This window comes from Mixophyes fleayi, chromosome 5, assembly GCF_038048845.1.
Source record: "Mixophyes fleayi isolate aMixFle1 chromosome 5, aMixFle1.hap1, whole genome shotgun sequence".
In the NCBI taxonomy this organism is placed as follows: domain Eukaryota; kingdom Metazoa; phylum Chordata; class Amphibia; order Anura; family Limnodynastidae; genus Mixophyes; species Mixophyes fleayi.
Genome location: NC_134406.1, coordinates 149,877,037 through 149,894,093, shown reverse-complemented (window position 1 = coordinate 149,894,093; position 17,057 = coordinate 149,877,037). Strand labels below are relative to the sequence as shown.

At 41.7% G+C, this 17,057-nt stretch overlaps 1 protein-coding gene and 1 pseudogene across 1 annotated transcript; both read right to left on the bottom strand.

Annotated features, from left to right (window-relative positions):
- Positions 1–13,777: 13,777 nt before the first annotated feature.
- SDHAF1 (succinate dehydrogenase complex assembly factor 1) lies at positions 13,778–15,304 on the bottom strand. The gene is made up of 2 exons (XM_075214384.1): positions 14,873–15,304; positions 13,778–13,808 (listed from the first exon to the last, which is right to left on the bottom strand). Exons 1-2 carry the CDS (start codon positions 15,088–15,090, stop codon positions 13,778–13,780), a joined length of 249 nt encoding a protein of 82 aa, XP_075070485.1. The 5' UTR covers positions 15,091–15,304.
- Positions 13,886–14,012, bottom strand: LOC142159735 (small nucleolar RNA SNORA47; annotated as a pseudogene).
- Positions 15,305–17,057: the final 1,753 nt, after the last annotated feature.

Below are 17,057 nucleotides of genomic sequence, written 5' to 3'. Positions count from 1 at the left end.
ACAATATCGTTTGAAACTTTACCAACTACTGAAGTCCCGATCAGTCTGCTCATTCATGAGTACACACTATACCCGATTATCTTCAGATCTTTACTCTTCATCTGTCAGAACCATCAGCTGCAAATGACAGCTTTCCTGAGTGTGGAAATGATGTGTGTGGCTCGACAGGCATTTAGTGAGGGACCTGATGCCAAATTATTTCCCAAATGTGTAATGGAGCTTTCCATCTTCTATTGAGAGTCTCTAATAGTCTAATTACCCCCCTCCCTTCACCTCCACATTGTGTGACTGTGTGCTCCTCTGATATACCATGTGCTGTGCCATAATGTTCTGTACTTTGATGTTATTATATACTGCTCTGTGGGACAGATAACATTTGCCTAGCCCTGGTATTGCACACCCGACCCATAGCTGAATGTTATGTGCTGTTTCAGTGACCTTCCCACCTCTCTGATAACCTTCCTCATTGACCATATCCCTGGGACACTGATACCTTCTATGAATGTCTCGGAGCCCAGGTAACCCATTCACTGCTGACATAAGAGTTACCTTTGGGGCAGTGATGATCTTCCAGCAGGTGAGGGGATCAGCTGGGAAGGAGTTAACCCATGCATCACAGCTCATGTATGTTCCAGCAGCCAAATGGAGATGCATTGCAGTAGAAAACAGAACAGCGTGTGATGAGCACATTTGGGAAAGAGCAATCATGCAGCAAGCCAGTTAAAGCATTACATTCCTGGGTCAAAGAGCTGTCCAGAAAAATATCTGTCGAGAGCATGTTAAGGATAAATATTTTTCTCAGTTCAAGGCAGTGGTTCTTCCTGTGTTGCTGATGTGAATAGTAAATAAGGACAGGCTGCATACATGTTTGGATAGATTAGTAGTGAAAAGCCTGCAGAGACACAGAGACAGGCTGGGCAGACAGTCGTGAGTGTATACACAATGCATTATCAGAAGGTGATTGGAATGAGATTATCAAACAGTGTAACCAACCAAAAGAAATGAAGATCGACACTGTCGTTCGTCGCGTAACTATACACACTAACGTGATATCTGACCTAACGGTCGTATGCCAGCTGATTGGCCCGATGGTTGGCTCAAAATCTTCCACTGTGTACCTAGCCTTATACTGTCCACACCAAAATGGTGACAGTGTAAATGTCAAAATTTTCGCCCTGTAGGCATGTTTAAAATTGTGACTGTCAAAAATTGTAATTTCAACAGTCACAATGACTGCTTGCTCAGCCTACAGATAAAAGAGCAGACATGGAGATCATTGGTGTTTATACTAGAGATGTTCAGGCTCGTTTCCCTGAGAACCGAACACACCCGAACTTAGCATATCCGAGTACCGAGCCGAGCCGGCTCGGTACTTTCGCACTTTTTTGGAATCGAAAACGAGGCAAAACGTCATCATTACGTCGTCGGATCTCGGATCTCTTTAGTTTTGAAATCTATAAATACCGCCCTCCAAGGCAATCTAGCGCCATTTAAAAGAGGGACACAGAAGGGGTAGCACAGTCTGTTGAGCAGTTGGGAGGCAATGTAGATAGAATTGAAAGAAGAGGGGGTAGCAGTGTTCAACAAAGTCTTCAGTGACATTCAGGAGAGCTTCATTGCTCCATTGCTAATTGTCATTACTAAAATACAAATAATAGTGCTGGCAGGCTTGTTGTAATTCTGTAGTCACATTCTACTGTTTTATATAGGTAACACACAAAGAGGAGAGCTCCATTGCTTCATTGCTAATTCTCATTGCTGAAAAATACAAATACTAGTGTTGGCAGGCTTCGTGTAATTCTGCAGTCACATTCTACTGTGTTATATAGTTAACACACAAAGAGGAGAGCTCCATTGGTCCATTGCTAATTCTCATTGCTGAAAAATACAAATACTAGTACTGGCAGGCTTGGTGTAATTCTGCAGTCACATTCTACAGTGTTCTATAGGTAACACACAAAGAGGAGAGCTCCATTGCGCCATTGCTAATTCTCATTGCTGAAAAATACAAATACTAGTGCTGGCAGACTTTTCTTCTGACTTTGCAGTCAAATTGTACGGTGTTGTATAGGTTACACACAAAGAGGAGTGCTCCAATGCTAGATGTCATTGCTGAAATACAAATGCTTGGCCTGGCAAGCTTTTTTTCTGAATTAGCAGTCAAATTGTTGTATAGGTTACACACAAAGAGAAGAGCTCGATTGCTCCATTGCTAATTGTCATTGCTGAAATACAAATACTAGGCCTGGCAGGCTTTTCTTCTGAATTAGCAGTCAAATTGTACAGTGTTATACAGGTTACACACAAAGAGGAGTGCTCCAATGCTAGCTGTCATTGCTGAAATACAAATACTAGGCCTGGCAAGCTTTTCTTCTGAATTAGCAGTCAAATCGTACGGCGTATAGGTTACACACAAAGAGGAGTGCTCCATTGCTAATTCTCATTGCTGAAAAATACAAATATTTGCGAAGACATGATTGGTGTAATTCTGCAGTCACATTCTACAGTGTTCAATAGGTAACACACAAAGAGGAGAGCTCGATTGCGACATACTAGTGCTGGCAGGCTTCTTTTCTGACTTTGCCGTCAAATTGTACGATGTTATCAAAATGGATTCACAGCAGTACACAGAAGAGCAGAAGCACCAAGCAGCTGCTGGCACCAATCATGATGATAGTAATCCCTCTACGTCATCTGGTAAAGCCTATGTAAAAGTGCATAGTGTTTTAAGTCAGAGAAACAAAAATGTAAAATATCACCTTTTACCTTGGTCAAGACAAAATGACCTGTAATCCAGGCAAAGTTATCTGCAGAAAAAAAAAAAATTGCCAACATGCCATTCTACACACGCAGTGACAAAGAAAGAATGAGGCCTTCGCCTTTCTCTATGAGTGCGAGTTCTGCAACTGTCACTGAGACATCTTCTTGTAAAGTCAATCATAACCAAGTAAGACCTTGTCATTTGGACTCCAAAAGTGGTGCCCAAATACTTTTATGTCTAAAAGCCGAGCTAGAAGAAAACAGTAATTCATTAGAGGAAAATATACGTACAGATTCAGAAAATACACAAATCCCTGAGGAGAGTCCATCCATGAGCGCTATGTGTAATCGTGACCATTTTGATAGTGTACCCATAAAGATGGTCCCTTTCAGCATTTCTGCAGATGTGTGCCTGAACAGCCCAAGAGTAGCCGGTGATACACCAATTGAGGATGCCACTTTAGAGTTGCAACAGGATGAAGGGAATATTTGTGTAACCGACGAGTGTGCTAATGAGGATGTTGTTTGTGTATGTCCTGCACCGGTGGAAACAGTTCTTGCACGTGATAAGATGAAGGCCATTGCCATGCCTGGACATATGACCAAAAAGCCACTTCTTATGTGTGGAATTATTTCTACCCAAATCCTGCGAAAAGTTGTCTAGCCATTTGTAGTGTATGTAGAGCCACAGTCAGTCGATGGTAGGGACCTTAACCATCTAGGAACCTCATCCATGTTAAGCCATTTAACGCAAGTTCATGGCAAGGTATTGGGAAAATCAGAAACTTATGCTAAAAAAATAACAACAAGCAGTCCATCATCAGCTAGGACCCTTCTCTCACCTACATCCCAACGCCTGCAATCTACACCCACAACATTGTCCTCATCAATATTCTCAGTAGCAAACGGAGTTAGTCCTGCATCCAAGCTGCTAAGTCTAGATGACTCCATGACTGCTCCACTATCCTGGATTCCTCAGAAGAATTCTTGAGCGTTAGTCCCACTGCTGCTGCTGCTCGGGGTGAATCTTCCTCCCAAAAGCCGACGAAGAAGAAGACTACTAATAGTTTAGAACAATTGACTGTTAAACAATCCTTTGCAAGAGGAAGCAAGTATGAATGCTGTCACACAGTCGCAAAGCGGATCAAAGACGACATGGCGACTATGCTAGTATTAGACCTGTGTCCAATATCCACTATTAATGCAGCTGGTTTTAGACAGTTACTTAAGGTCTTGTGTCCCCGTTACCAAATTCCATCACAACACCATTTCAGTAGAAAAGCTATTCCTCACCACTACCAGAAGGTTCGTAAAAATGTAATTATTGGGCTACAAAATGCCATTCTACCCACTGTATGCTTAACCACAGATATGTGGACAAGTGGAACTGAGCAAACTAAAGATTATATGACTGTGACAGCCCACTGAGTTGGTGATTCGCCTTCACCAGCAGGAACAGCAGCAGCATGTACCCAAGTACGTCACATTAGTCAGAGTCAGGCTACTCTGTGTATCACCGGCTTCACTAAGAGGCATACAGCTGACAATCTATTACAAAAACTAAGGGATATCATTGCAACATGGCTTATCCCGCTTGGACTCTTCTAAGAATATGTCATATCTTATAACATCATCATCATTGATAGAGCATTACAGCTGGGTGAATTCTATCACATTCCATGTTTTGCTCACACAATAAACTTGGTGGTGCAGAGATTTTTATAAAAATGACAGCGACGTGCAGCAGATGCTGTCTGTGGCCCGTAAAATATCTGGACATTTCCGATATTCAACAACAGCGTGTAGGAGATTGCAGCAGCTGCAAGAGCATTTTAATTTGCCCTGCCACCAACTGAAGTAAGAGGTGGTGACAAGGTGGAATTCCACCCTGTATATGCTTCTGTGGATGAAGGAACAGCAAAAAGCCTTCCACGCTTACTCCACAAGCCACAACATTGGGAAATGAGGGGGGATGTATTTTAGTCAAGCGCAGTGGAGAATACTTTCCATGTTGTGTAAGGTGCTGAAACCATTACAAGTAGTCACCTGTGAAGTGAGCTCAGACACTGCTAGCTTGAGTCAAGTGCTTCCCTTAATTAGACTTTTGGAAAAGCAGCTTGAGAAACTGAAGGATGAGATTAAACAAAGCAATTATGCTAAGTATGTTGGACTTGTAGATCAAGTTCTTTATTCGCTTCGCCAGGATCCAAGAGTTATCAAAATCTTGAAATGGGATCACTACATTTTGGCGAGTGTGCTTGATCCTTGGTTTAAGAGCTATGTCTGCTCTTTTTTCCAACTGACCCAGATCTGAAGAGTTGCAAGGAGCTCCTGACGAGCAAGATGACAGCTCAAGTGTTACGTGCCAGGACTGCGTCTCCTCCTTCAGTTTCTCACTCAACTGCTGCTAGGAAAAAAACGTAGCTTTCCCAAGAGACCCAGGGATGATACAGATGACTCAGCACCAAATTTTGACATCTGGTCTGGTCTAAAAGAATTGACCGAAAAACGTGACACCTCTGCTGTAACTTCACGTGATCCTACTATCAGCATCCAAATGATGGTGGAGGATTATTTTCACAACAGAATAGAAATAGACACATCAGACAGTCCCTTTACATGCTGAGAGGAAAAAAGTGAATTTGGAGACTCATGTACCAACTCGCTTTGCACTGCCTAAGCTGCCCACCCTCCAGTGTGTAGTCGGAAAGAGTTTTTAGCACAGCTGGGAACCCTTGTGGGCGATCGGCGTAGGAGGCTTCTTCCTCAAAACTTGAAAAAGATGATGTTCATAAAAATAAACTTTAAGTTCCATGGGGAAGGCCTTTCCCGCCAATTACATGAAAATACTGAGACTTCTGTAAAGGTCGATTCCAGCGGTGATGAATTAATAATGTGTAAGGATGATGTACACACTTATGAGGGTGAGGATGAGGCTGAGGATGATGACAACAAGATCTTCAAGATCTTGCCACAGTAGAGTTCATTAACAGCACTGTTTTGTGGGGCCCAAACAAACCAAGCACTTCAGCCACAAGGAGTGGCACTTTTGTGGCTGAAGTGCTTGGTTTGTTAAAGTGTGCATGTCCTTTTTAAGATCCAACATAAGGGTGGGTGGGAGGGCCCAAAGGACAATTCCATCTTGCACAACTTTTCTTTTCTGCCACTGCTGTTTGCCAATTTGTCCTAGATGTGCTAGGAACTGCTGTGTGTTTGTGTCATTGCTCTGTCGCTTAGCATCCAGCCAGGTTGCTGCAGTATTTGTCCGAATGTGTATGAAAATAATATTGTGACCTGTGAGGTGGTCAAATATCAATGCAAATGACTTGAAATTAGTGTTATTGAGGTTAATAATAATATAGGATCAAAAAAGAGCATATTTATGTGATTTTAGCATATTTTAGCAATTTTTCTAAAAAAATACAGATTCAAAACCAAAATACACGAGGGGTTTTTGTCAAAATCAAAACACAAAGCTAATCCAGATCCAAATCCAGTGGACCCTGTCATTCAAATAGAATCAGAAGGTAATATTCACTGAACTACAGCATACACTTAAAAGCTTAAACTTGAATAAGCCCCAAAACCAAAAATAATTTCTATTTGGAAAACACTGTGTAAAGCATTGCACTAAAGGTGTCATGGGCCCATCATGACAAGGTAACCCACCATAAGCTTTCTTATAATGAAGTCAGAATAGAAGACAGCCTAAAATGCTTCTATATCATCCCTTGGTGTCCCAAGAAGATAGGAGACCCTTTGTTATAAAAATGGGATAGTCTCTACCAGGTGAATTGCCATACTGAGGTAACCTTAATATTTCATGGGTAAGAAAAAATACAAACACTTACCTATTAATCTTATTCATAATCCTGACACAGTACAATCATTAGTCAAAGTCCCTCATTTGAAATTCTAAAACTAATTCTGTTCTTAAGAAATTCTATATTTTGCTTACAGTAGTAATTAATGTATAGCCATTTCTGTATTTATGGAGCAATTCCACTATTTTTACTACATGTATATTTAAAATTAATTCACACCAGAAAGCAGGTAGGTGTATTTTCTTATATAGTGATTAAACAGGTGCTCAGTGTATACCACCAAAAAGTGCTTAAAGTGGTCAAATGTAAACAAATACACATACAGAAGGCTGCTCCAACTCCAAAAGCATCAATTGCAGATGCAGATAACCTAGATAAACATAAGAGAAAGGGGCGCCAAACATAGTGTAAAACTATAAAATGATGTAACATAAAATAATGTGCTTCATAAGCCGCGTACCAAATATATAAATATATCAGGCTTATCTGGTTATTGATCCAATTCCAGATCCTCCTCGAGAGATAGCAGGTTCACAGATGCACTAGAGCTTAAAGGATAATGACATATTATTATTATTATTAATTTTTATTTATAGGGCGCCACAAAGTATCCGTAGCGCCGTACAAGGACAAACAATGGCACAGTACAAGGTGAAACAGCACAGTACAAGTAACAGTAAGCACTATAACTCTGGGGGCTCAGGCACAGCATGAAAGAGAGGGAGGGAGGGGAAAAGTGAGTACAGGCAGGTAACTATGGCCCAAGAGGGTGGGCACGGATGACAGGTTGAGAGTCACTGAGGGGAGTGGAGAGAAGCGAGAGGAGACAGAGGGCAGAGGGACTGAGAGGAGGTGAGCTGAGTAGCTGGAGAGCGCAGTTAAAAGTGATGGAAACAGAAAGTAGGAGAGCCCTGCTCAAAGGAGCGAACAATCTAAAGGGAGGGGAAGACAGACAGACACATGGATGAGACAGAGAGACGGGAGGAAGGGGGAGAAGGGAAGAAGGGATGAGAAAGAGAGGTAGCCGACCGGTGGGAGTTTAGGCATGAGACTGGAAGGCTTTAAGGAAAAGGTGGGTTTTTAATGTTCGTTTGAAAGAGGACAGATTAGGGGAAGTTCTGATGGAGCGGGGGAGCTTGTTCCAATGGAGGGGAGCGGCGCGGGAGAAGTCTTGGATACGTGCGTGAGAAGAGGTAATCAGAGGGGAAGAGAAGCGACGATCGTTGGACGATCGCAGTGAGCGGGAGGGAGTGTGAATAGAGATAAGGTGTGTGAATAGAGATAAGACATAGTGTAATACGTCCATGTATCAATTTTAAAAGGTTTTAAAAAATTTTAAAATTTTAAAAGGTTTAATTACCCATCCGGGTACAAAAGCAATTAAATGCCCGTACATTAAAATATATATAAAACAGCTTATCTGAACAAATTCTCAGAAACACAGAAGTCCCAAAGATCTTTTCTCCAACGGGACCATAGATAGCAAAAAAGATGCCTCTTCAATCCTTAACGCGTTTCGTCGGGAAGACTTTATCAAAAGGTAATGTCCGTTCATAGTACAGGGTCTCCTTAAATAGTCAGCACATCCAGAGAGCAAGGGTCCGCCGGAGCCGCTCTGACTTCCGACTACCGAGCCATGACGTCACTTCCGCCATCCGGCGATACGTCACTTCCGCCCTTTTAGAAACCAGCTACACTAGATATTTTAACCACATCCGCCCATAGTTTACGGGCAGCAGCAGAGAATACTTAACATCATAACAAATATTAAATTATTATTAATTAGAACCAATTTCTAGAATACAATTATTAGATAGTCAATTTCTAAAATATATAAAAACATATAAATACAATTCTTCAGAGAATGGAGAAAGTACGCTAAACAATGAATGAACCTAATTATTTAACATATAATCCTAATAACTCCACATATCTCCTCTTGGCATATGAGATACACATTTCATACACATCATAGTAGATTTATCCAGTATTCACACATTTAAACATATGAGAGATATGCTTTACAGAAAGGCATAAGCTTTGGAAAAAGACAAATGGGAGAGAATAAAAGGGAGACAAAATAGGTATTTTATTAAATCACATCATATAAATGGGGCTATTTCAAAAGCCTCATTGAGGCCTAAAGGTGCTAAAATGTGTATTTTCTTAATTACTGCAATAAGCCTTAAAACACTACTGCCTCCTGTAAATTAAGTAATATAACCCTTTCACTGCATTATTTATTTTCACCTTCACTATTCAATGCTAACAATTAGGTCCTGTATCACAGCCTTTACTATCAAATATGTTTCATTATTCAAAATTTGAATAAAACAAGCACACACTTGTTTTTTAGCAAATATAACTTTTATATAATTATAACTTAAAACAATACAATCAATTAACATAATTAAGGGAAACAAATCAGACATAATTGGCATATTAAATTAGATGCAAGGTGTCACAGGACATTGCTTCAGTGTTTGGCTTATCACCTTGCCAGCTAATACGGTACTATAATTTCAGCTAATTTTCCCTCGCATGTCTATGTGTCTCCGCGTATTCCGGAGATACCTTGTAACCAATTGAATTCCCTCAATTTGTTCCAATCTAATTTAGATATTTTTTTATTTTGTGTTGTTTTTCTATAATGTGTTCCATTTAAACAAACAAAAATAATAATCTTCAAATCTATATGCAAGGGTATTCTCTTCTCTGACTCTTCATGCTGTTGTTCAGCTGGAAAAAAATCAAATATGAGTAAATACTATATTTAAACATTGCTGCATCACTACATGTTACAAGCATTGTTTTGCCGTTTGGGTGTTGTTAGCAAGTATATGCTTTCTACACCACTCTTACATTACAGTGTTTATATATATTTGCAATTTTGTTCAGCATTTCTTAAACTCTACAGAATAAACAGGTGCAGCATTATTTTCAATTATACTTAACATTCAGTTGATTCTTAGCACAGTACTATCCAGAGGACAGTACTTTGGAGCCATATGTGTTGTTGTTGGGCTGTAATGAGGGAGGGGGAACATTGTAATGAAGAAGGGCACAGTGTGAAGAATAGGAGAACTGTGTGATGAAGGAGGAGGCACAGTGTGATGGAGGGGGCAGAGTGTGATGATGGAGGTTGCAATGTGATGATCAAGGGGCAAAATCAGGAATTCATTAGTGAGAGGGAATCATATGGGCAGGAACAGGGATAGATAGAGAGGATCAAGGAATAAGGGAGGAGCGAGAGAAGCAAGATGTGAGGCACAGGGGAGAACAGGAAGGGAGGGACAGAGGAGAATACCTGCAATAAAAATAGTGAATCCGCAGTCTTACGAGGAGCTTGCTATGGCAATAGACAATTATTCGGCACTGCAACACATGTCTAAGGCTCCAGACGGGAAAATTTACAGATAGATGGATAGATAGATAGATAGATAGATAGATAGATAGATAGATAGATAGATGGAATATATATATATATATATATATATATATATATATATATATATATATACACACTGTATAGTCAAAATAAAATAAATTATAAACTCACCATACCGTAATGTAGTTATTATGCATTTAAAACAACATCTGTACAGTTTAGTACACCTTTTCTGTGTTTGTCCTTTAAAGTATGCTCAATTAAAATGGCTAGATATGTCAAGTTAGCACAAATGCACAAAATGGAAGCTTATACTTTATGATATAAATTCATAAATACATATTTTTTAAAAAAAACTACTGTATATGTTAAAAAACATGCATTTGACATATAAAAATATAAATGTGTGTAATGAAGTCTACTTTTAGACATCGCTACATACATGATAATGTTTTTTTTGCAAACTATCATAAAACATTGATTGACAATGTAATAAAATTTAAGGGATTAACACATACAAGTGATTTGTAAATAACAACAATTACATTTTTCTTAAAGATCAATTAATGAATTAATGTGAAGATACTCCTATAGGCTAAGGAGTAATGCTTAAGGAGGCTTGTGTTGCAAATCCGAATGGCAATCCCAATTAGCACTAGCAGACCAGAAGCGCGAAGTCTAATGGATTCCTTGGTGTTCACCAAGAACCGCTGCAAGGCAGGATGGACATTGCTGCCAGGAACCCAGAGGTTGCGGTCCTCTGGACTGCCTTAGGATGTAACACAAAGCCCTAAGAGAAATGATGGAGAATTCTTGTAGGTAAAGCTGAGATCGCTACTAGGAGTGAAATCAGAAACACACAATAACGGCACAGAAATGTCAGACATGCTTGGAACTGGTACACTGGTGGTCCGGCAGAGAGTAGTCAGACAGGCTAGGATATGGTACACGGATACTCAGGCAGAGAAAAGTCAGACAGGCTAGTATCTGGTACACTGGAAAATCAGGCCGAGAATAGTCAGGCAGGCTAGGATTTTGTACATGGGTAATCAGGTAGAGAATAGTCAGATAGGCTGATTTTGGTATACAGGGAGATCCAGCAGCACGTAGTCAGTCAGGCAGAAATGGTACACAGGGAATCCAGCAGAAAGCAAAAAGCAACAAAAGCGAGTCAGACCCAAAGCAAACTAGTTGCAATGACACTGAGCAAGTGTTAGTGCACAGATTTTATAGAAGCATATTTGAAAAACCTGCTCCGACAGGCGAGTTATGTGACCCACTACTTAGAGGTGCTGACAGCGCTGGAATGCGGAAAAGGTAAAACTGTTACAGCTTGGTGGGATACTCCACTATGCTTTCATAAAGTTCCTATGGAATGAAATGTGTCAGCAGGTGCTAAGTAGTGAAGGAGAAAACATGCTAGTAAGTTAATTGGCTGCTATTAAATTTACCTTAGTCTCTCTCAGTGTGTGTGTGTATGTGTGTGTTAGGGAATTGAAACTGTAAGCTCCACATCAGTCCTTGGGGCAGGGCTGATGTCAGAGCTGGATTAAGGCTTTGGGGGGCCCGGGACACTTAAAACAGGGGGGCCCCTAAGATCTGAAATTAAGAGCATATTGTCATCATGCACGAGAGAGCGTTACAAGTAGGTGGTGAATATTAAAATGACAATCTGACCAATTCTATCATAAAAGGGATATTTATTTAACATTTATTTAACATGTATCTAAACATAATAATGAAAATTTAAATGTTTTATATATTATATGTATCTATACATACACACACATCATCACCATTCATTTATATAGGGCCACTAATTCTGCAGCGCTGTACAGAGAACTCACTGACATCAGTCCCTGTCCCATTGGGGCTTACAGTCTAAATTCCCTAACAAACACAGACAGACGGACAGGCAGACTAGGGTCAATTTGAAAGCAGCTAATTAACCTACCAGTATGTTTTTGGAGTCTGGGAGGAAACCTGATGACCTGGAGGAAACCCACGCAAACACGGGGAGAACATACAAACTTCTCACAGATAAGGCCATGGTCAGGAATTGAACTCATGACCCCAGTGCTGTGAAGCAGAAGTACTAACCACTACACCACTGTGCTGCCCCATACCAATTCCTTATCTGGACATCTGTGTATATGGTCTAATTAAATATAATTGCATTGCAATTAAAAGTTGTTGCATAAGTAGGCATCTACAGTGAAAAGCCATCACCCTACACTGTCGAAATGCAACATTACACATTTAACATCCACTCATTAGAACATGGCTTACAAACACAAACTTTATACCTAGCTTTCTATTAAGAGTATTACAGCATGGTCTCCGTATAGTTGCTGTCAGGGCCTGATCAACCACTAGGCTGATCAGGCTGCAGCCTGGAGCGCTGAGTCCTGGGGGGGCGCAGCGCGGAACACTGACAAGCTGTTGATTTTTTTGAGGGTTTATTTTTCTAAAGTGCCGGTGATCGGCTTCTTTCTCCTCTAATGGGGCCGCCCCTGGCCTCAAGGGGGCGGTCCCGCATGTTCCTGTACCCAATCACGCAGCTAACAGCATCCAACGCTGTTAGCTGCCCTATCAGTGTATTGCTTAGTGTGGTCACGTGAGATCTCACATATCACGTGACCACACTAATCACACAGAGCGCGCCTGCAGCTAACAGCGTTGGATGCTGTTAGCTGTGTGTGAAGATGACAGAAGCGCCGGCGTCTGGTCAGAGGAGAACAGAAGACAGCAAGGTAAGTGCTTGTTAAATATCAGGGGGGTGACACATTGGATGTGGAGGGGGGGGAGATGACTGGGGGGATCTTATAAATTGGATATGGGGGGATTAATGATCTGCTAGTATGGATTGGATATGGGGGATTAATGGAGTGAAAATGGTAATGAACTGGCTGGAGGGGGGGCTTATGAATTGGATAGGGGGGCATATGAATTGGATGGGGGAGTTAATGAAATGGCTAGAGGGGGGGATTAATGAAGTGAAAATGGGGATTAATGAACTGGCTAGAGGGGGGGGCTTCTGAATTGGATAGGGGGGCATATCAATTGGATGGGGGGTGTTAATGAATTTGCTAGAGGGAGGTGATTAATGAAGTGAAAATGGGGAGGTAATGAACTGGCTAGAGGGGGGGTTAATGAATTGGATAGGGGAGATTAATGAAAAAGCAATGGGGAGGTAATGAACTGGCTATGGGGGGGTTAGTGAATTGGATAGGGGGGGTCATAAACTGTCTGGTGCGGGTTGATAATAATGACAGGGGGGATGAATTGGTGGGGAGGTGATAAAATAGCTTGTAGAGGGCAGGATTTCTGTATTGTGTGGCGGTGATGTTGATGCTGACTGTGGTTTCAGCGGTCACTAGAATGCTAAATACTAGATAGACAGGGCTGGTAGATGTTACTATAGGAGTGTAAATAATTTTCATCTATTTTATTGTCTGTCTGTACTAGGGGGTTGTTTTGTATCATTCAGGGTTTGTTAAAATTTTGCACTATAATACAATTTTTGCAATATTTTTTGCAATTTTTTTTAAATACAGGACTCCCAAGTTTCCAGAAGCCAACGGACAACACTCCAAGAACATGCAAAAGAGAACACCAGGTAGTCTACACTGCAAGATCAGGTAAGAGAGGAAGTGCATAATGAAGTGTGTTTAATGTATTAATGTTTTACAATTTTATTTACAGATATATATCTATATATATAAAAATGTTATTTACACACACACTGGGGGGGGGGAACTAGTGTAGTAGCCTGGGGCGGCTGTGACCCTTAATCAGGCCCTGGTTACTGTACAGCCACACCTCCCATTATCACACTAGGTGACATAAACTTAAAACAATATATTTATTACAGAATGCCCGGGACAGGCATAAAACAAATTTGGTGATTATGTTAATGTAAAATGCCATATCATTTTCCAACATAAGTAGGAAGGCAACAAGCACATGCAGTGTTTCTATAGGAGGAAATTACCAGTAAGAAGCAGTATAGGAGACTGCTCCACCTTCTCAGGCCTCCAACCCATTCAGCTATTTTCATTCACTCCATACATACTACTACTGTTGTGTTGCCATCAGTGTTCCAAAATAAACTACATAATTTTACAAGCAAAACCAATTTTAAGATATGGGATATATATTAATGAACAATGAAATCCCACCAAATATTTACATTTGTATACTAGGTATTCCAACCCAAGTCATATGTTCCATTTATGTATATTTGGGAGGTTTCTCCTTGTCTGAAGAGGTTTGATGAAAGTTCCAAGCTGTATTGTATGTACCGTATTTCCCCATGTATAAGACGCACCTTTTTTCCCCAAATTTTGGGTCTAAAAAAAAGGTGCGTCTTATACACTGCCAGCGCTACTTACCTGATTGCAGAAGTCGGCATCTGGTGTGAGGAGTCCCCGCTAATCAGCTCCAGCGTGTCCAGCGTGTCCCCCGTTACTTTGCAGGACCTTCAGGACCTTTGCAGGCGCCTCCCACAGTCTCGGCGCTGTCAGTCACGTGACTGACAGTTCTGATGAGTGCCCATAACTACAGATTCCTCCGTTTGCTCCGTTTGTCACAGCGTTGGTGACATTAGAAAAGTCACGTAGACACGCCCCAAGACTGTGCAGTAGCGCTCGTTTTGGTCTGAATGTGGGACTATTGTAAGCTGCTGTAGCGCTCTGTGCCCCAATAAATTGCAGGCTAGTGTGCTTTGTGCCCCAATAAATTGCAGGCTAGTGTGCTTTGTGCCCCAATAAATTGCAGGCTAGTGTGCTTTGTGCCCCAATAAATTGCAGGCTAGTTCAATAACTTTATGTAATACATCTTTTTTTTCATTTTGGGCCCCAAAATTAAGGTGCGTCTTATACATGGGTGCGTCTTATACTTGGGGAAATACGGTACATCTTTTAGCTGCTCCAGCTGTCGCTTTCCACGCCGCAGGAGGTATTCAATGATCATGATATTAGTCCTTGGTATCTTTGCATTCTTTCTGAATTCATGTTGGATTTGGGGCACAAATCCAGGTTTGTCTTTCCCAGCTACTAAAAACTGTTTATACAGACTCAGAACTTGTTTCTGGAGGTTGCTGTGTCTTGCCATCATATCTCACATTACTATTCCAATCTGACATTAAGGTGCAGGATTTGTCTCCCTGCAGGGACTTTAGAGCTCTAATAAAACGTTACATCAGAGGAGGAAAACAATTTCTTCCTCTGGTTTCAGGATGACACAATAGCCAGCTGCAATGGAACTACAAGTCCCAGCATACAGTGCCAGTCATGTTCCACAACAGCTGCGGAACCACATGTGACCCAAGTCTGTAAAACGCCCCATTACTTCCACTACTGAGGGACATCCACTGACCTTCTACACATGCTATATTTATTTATATATGATTTATTTTGTGACTTACAGTATGAATATGAGCCCAGTGAAACGACTTACCTGCTCATTGATGTCTTGGAGGAGCTGCTGCTGCTGAGCATGCGCAGCAGCTCCATTTTGGCCATTTTAGACAGTACAGCAGCTCCTCCAGCAGGTGCTGCTGTACTACTGGCGCAGATTTAGAGATCGTAATGATCTCTATGTGCACACGGAGCGATTCACACACTGAGTGTGTGCATGCATCAGGGGACCCCCGCAGCCGCCTCTGACGTTGCTGATAGTTGCTGCTGCGGGGGTACCCTCAGGGCTGCCAAGAAGAATTCAGGGCCCGGGTACAACAAATTCATGGGGCCCCCCTCATAGTGAAGTAAGCCCCAAAATTTTTTTGCGCCGCCTTACGGCGGCGCAAAAAAAATTAGGTATATGGTCATATATTCAGGGGCGTGGCTAGCCAAACGGCAGTGCAAAAATTTTGGGAGGTGCGGTCATGCATTTGGGGGCGTGGCAAACGTGCCATTGGGGCGTGGCTAACATAAAAACCACTAGGCTCTCAATTCGCCGGAGCGTCACATATGTTTAAGCACTCCTGACTTTCAGGACATCTACCACCACAGGGTAGTATACAAACAATGCAGTGTGTACACAAACAGTTCAGTCTTGGCCTACACCTTACATTGGACACAACATTCACCAAAAATTGGTATTGTCCCTACTAGAATCACAACATTTCACACACTGTGCTGCTCTCTCCTACCTGTTCTTCTCACTTTCTCCACCTGTGGCTGCTGCTTTCTTTAGTTGTGGCTTGTCCGGATCCAGAAATGTTGAAGGACCTATTTTGAAAAAAAAATGGCTACATTTAGAAAATTACAGCCAGCCCCAGCGTTAAATCAATAGCACCCACGATTAATAATTAGGCCTTCCTCCAGCTCCAATATTACAATAATGTGCCCCTTCATCATCGCCATGCCTTATGATCACACTGTGCCCTCCATGCTGTTTTTGCCCCCTTCATCTGGCTCCCCTTCATCAGACTATACTATGCTGCTCCCCCCCTTTTTCAATCCCACTGTGCCATGCCTCCCCCCCCCCCCTTTGTAACCCCACTGTGTCATGCTGCCCACCATTTTTTAACCCCACTGTGCCATGCTGACCCCTGTTTATTAACCCCACTGTGCCATACTGCCCCGTTTTTTAACCCATCTGTGCCCCTCTCATTTTTTCACCCCCTCTGTCATGCTGCTTTCCCATTTTTTAACCCCTCTGTGCTCCCCCCTCAATTTTTAACCCCTCTGACATGCTGCTTTCCCATTTTTTAACCCATCTGTGCCCCTCTCATTTTTTAACCCCGCTGACATGCTGCTTTCCCGTTTTTTAACCCCTCTGTGCTCCCCCCTCAATTTTTAACCCCTCTGACATGCTGCTTTCCCATTTTTTAACCCCTCTGTGCCCCCACTCATTTTTTAACCCCTCTGACATGCTGCTTTCCCATTTTTTAACCCCTCTGTGCTCCCCCTCATTTTTTAACCCCTCTGACATGCTGCTTCCCCGTTTTTAACCCCTTTGACATGCTGCTTTCCCGTTTTTTAACCCCTCTGTGCTCCCCCTAATTTTTTAACCCCTCTGACATGCTGCTTCCCCGTTTTTAACTCCTCTGACATGCTGCTTCCCCGTTTTTTAACCCC

Coding starts and splice junctions, on each gene's coding strand:
- SDHAF1 (XM_075214384.1), bottom strand. CDS start 15,090: ATGATGGCAAGACACAGCAACCTCCAGAAACAAGTTCTGAGTCTGTAT. Junction 13,809..14,872: donor GATGTACCGTATTTCCCCAA/GTATAAGACGCA, acceptor TATGTCACCTAG/TGTGATAATGGGAGGTGTGG.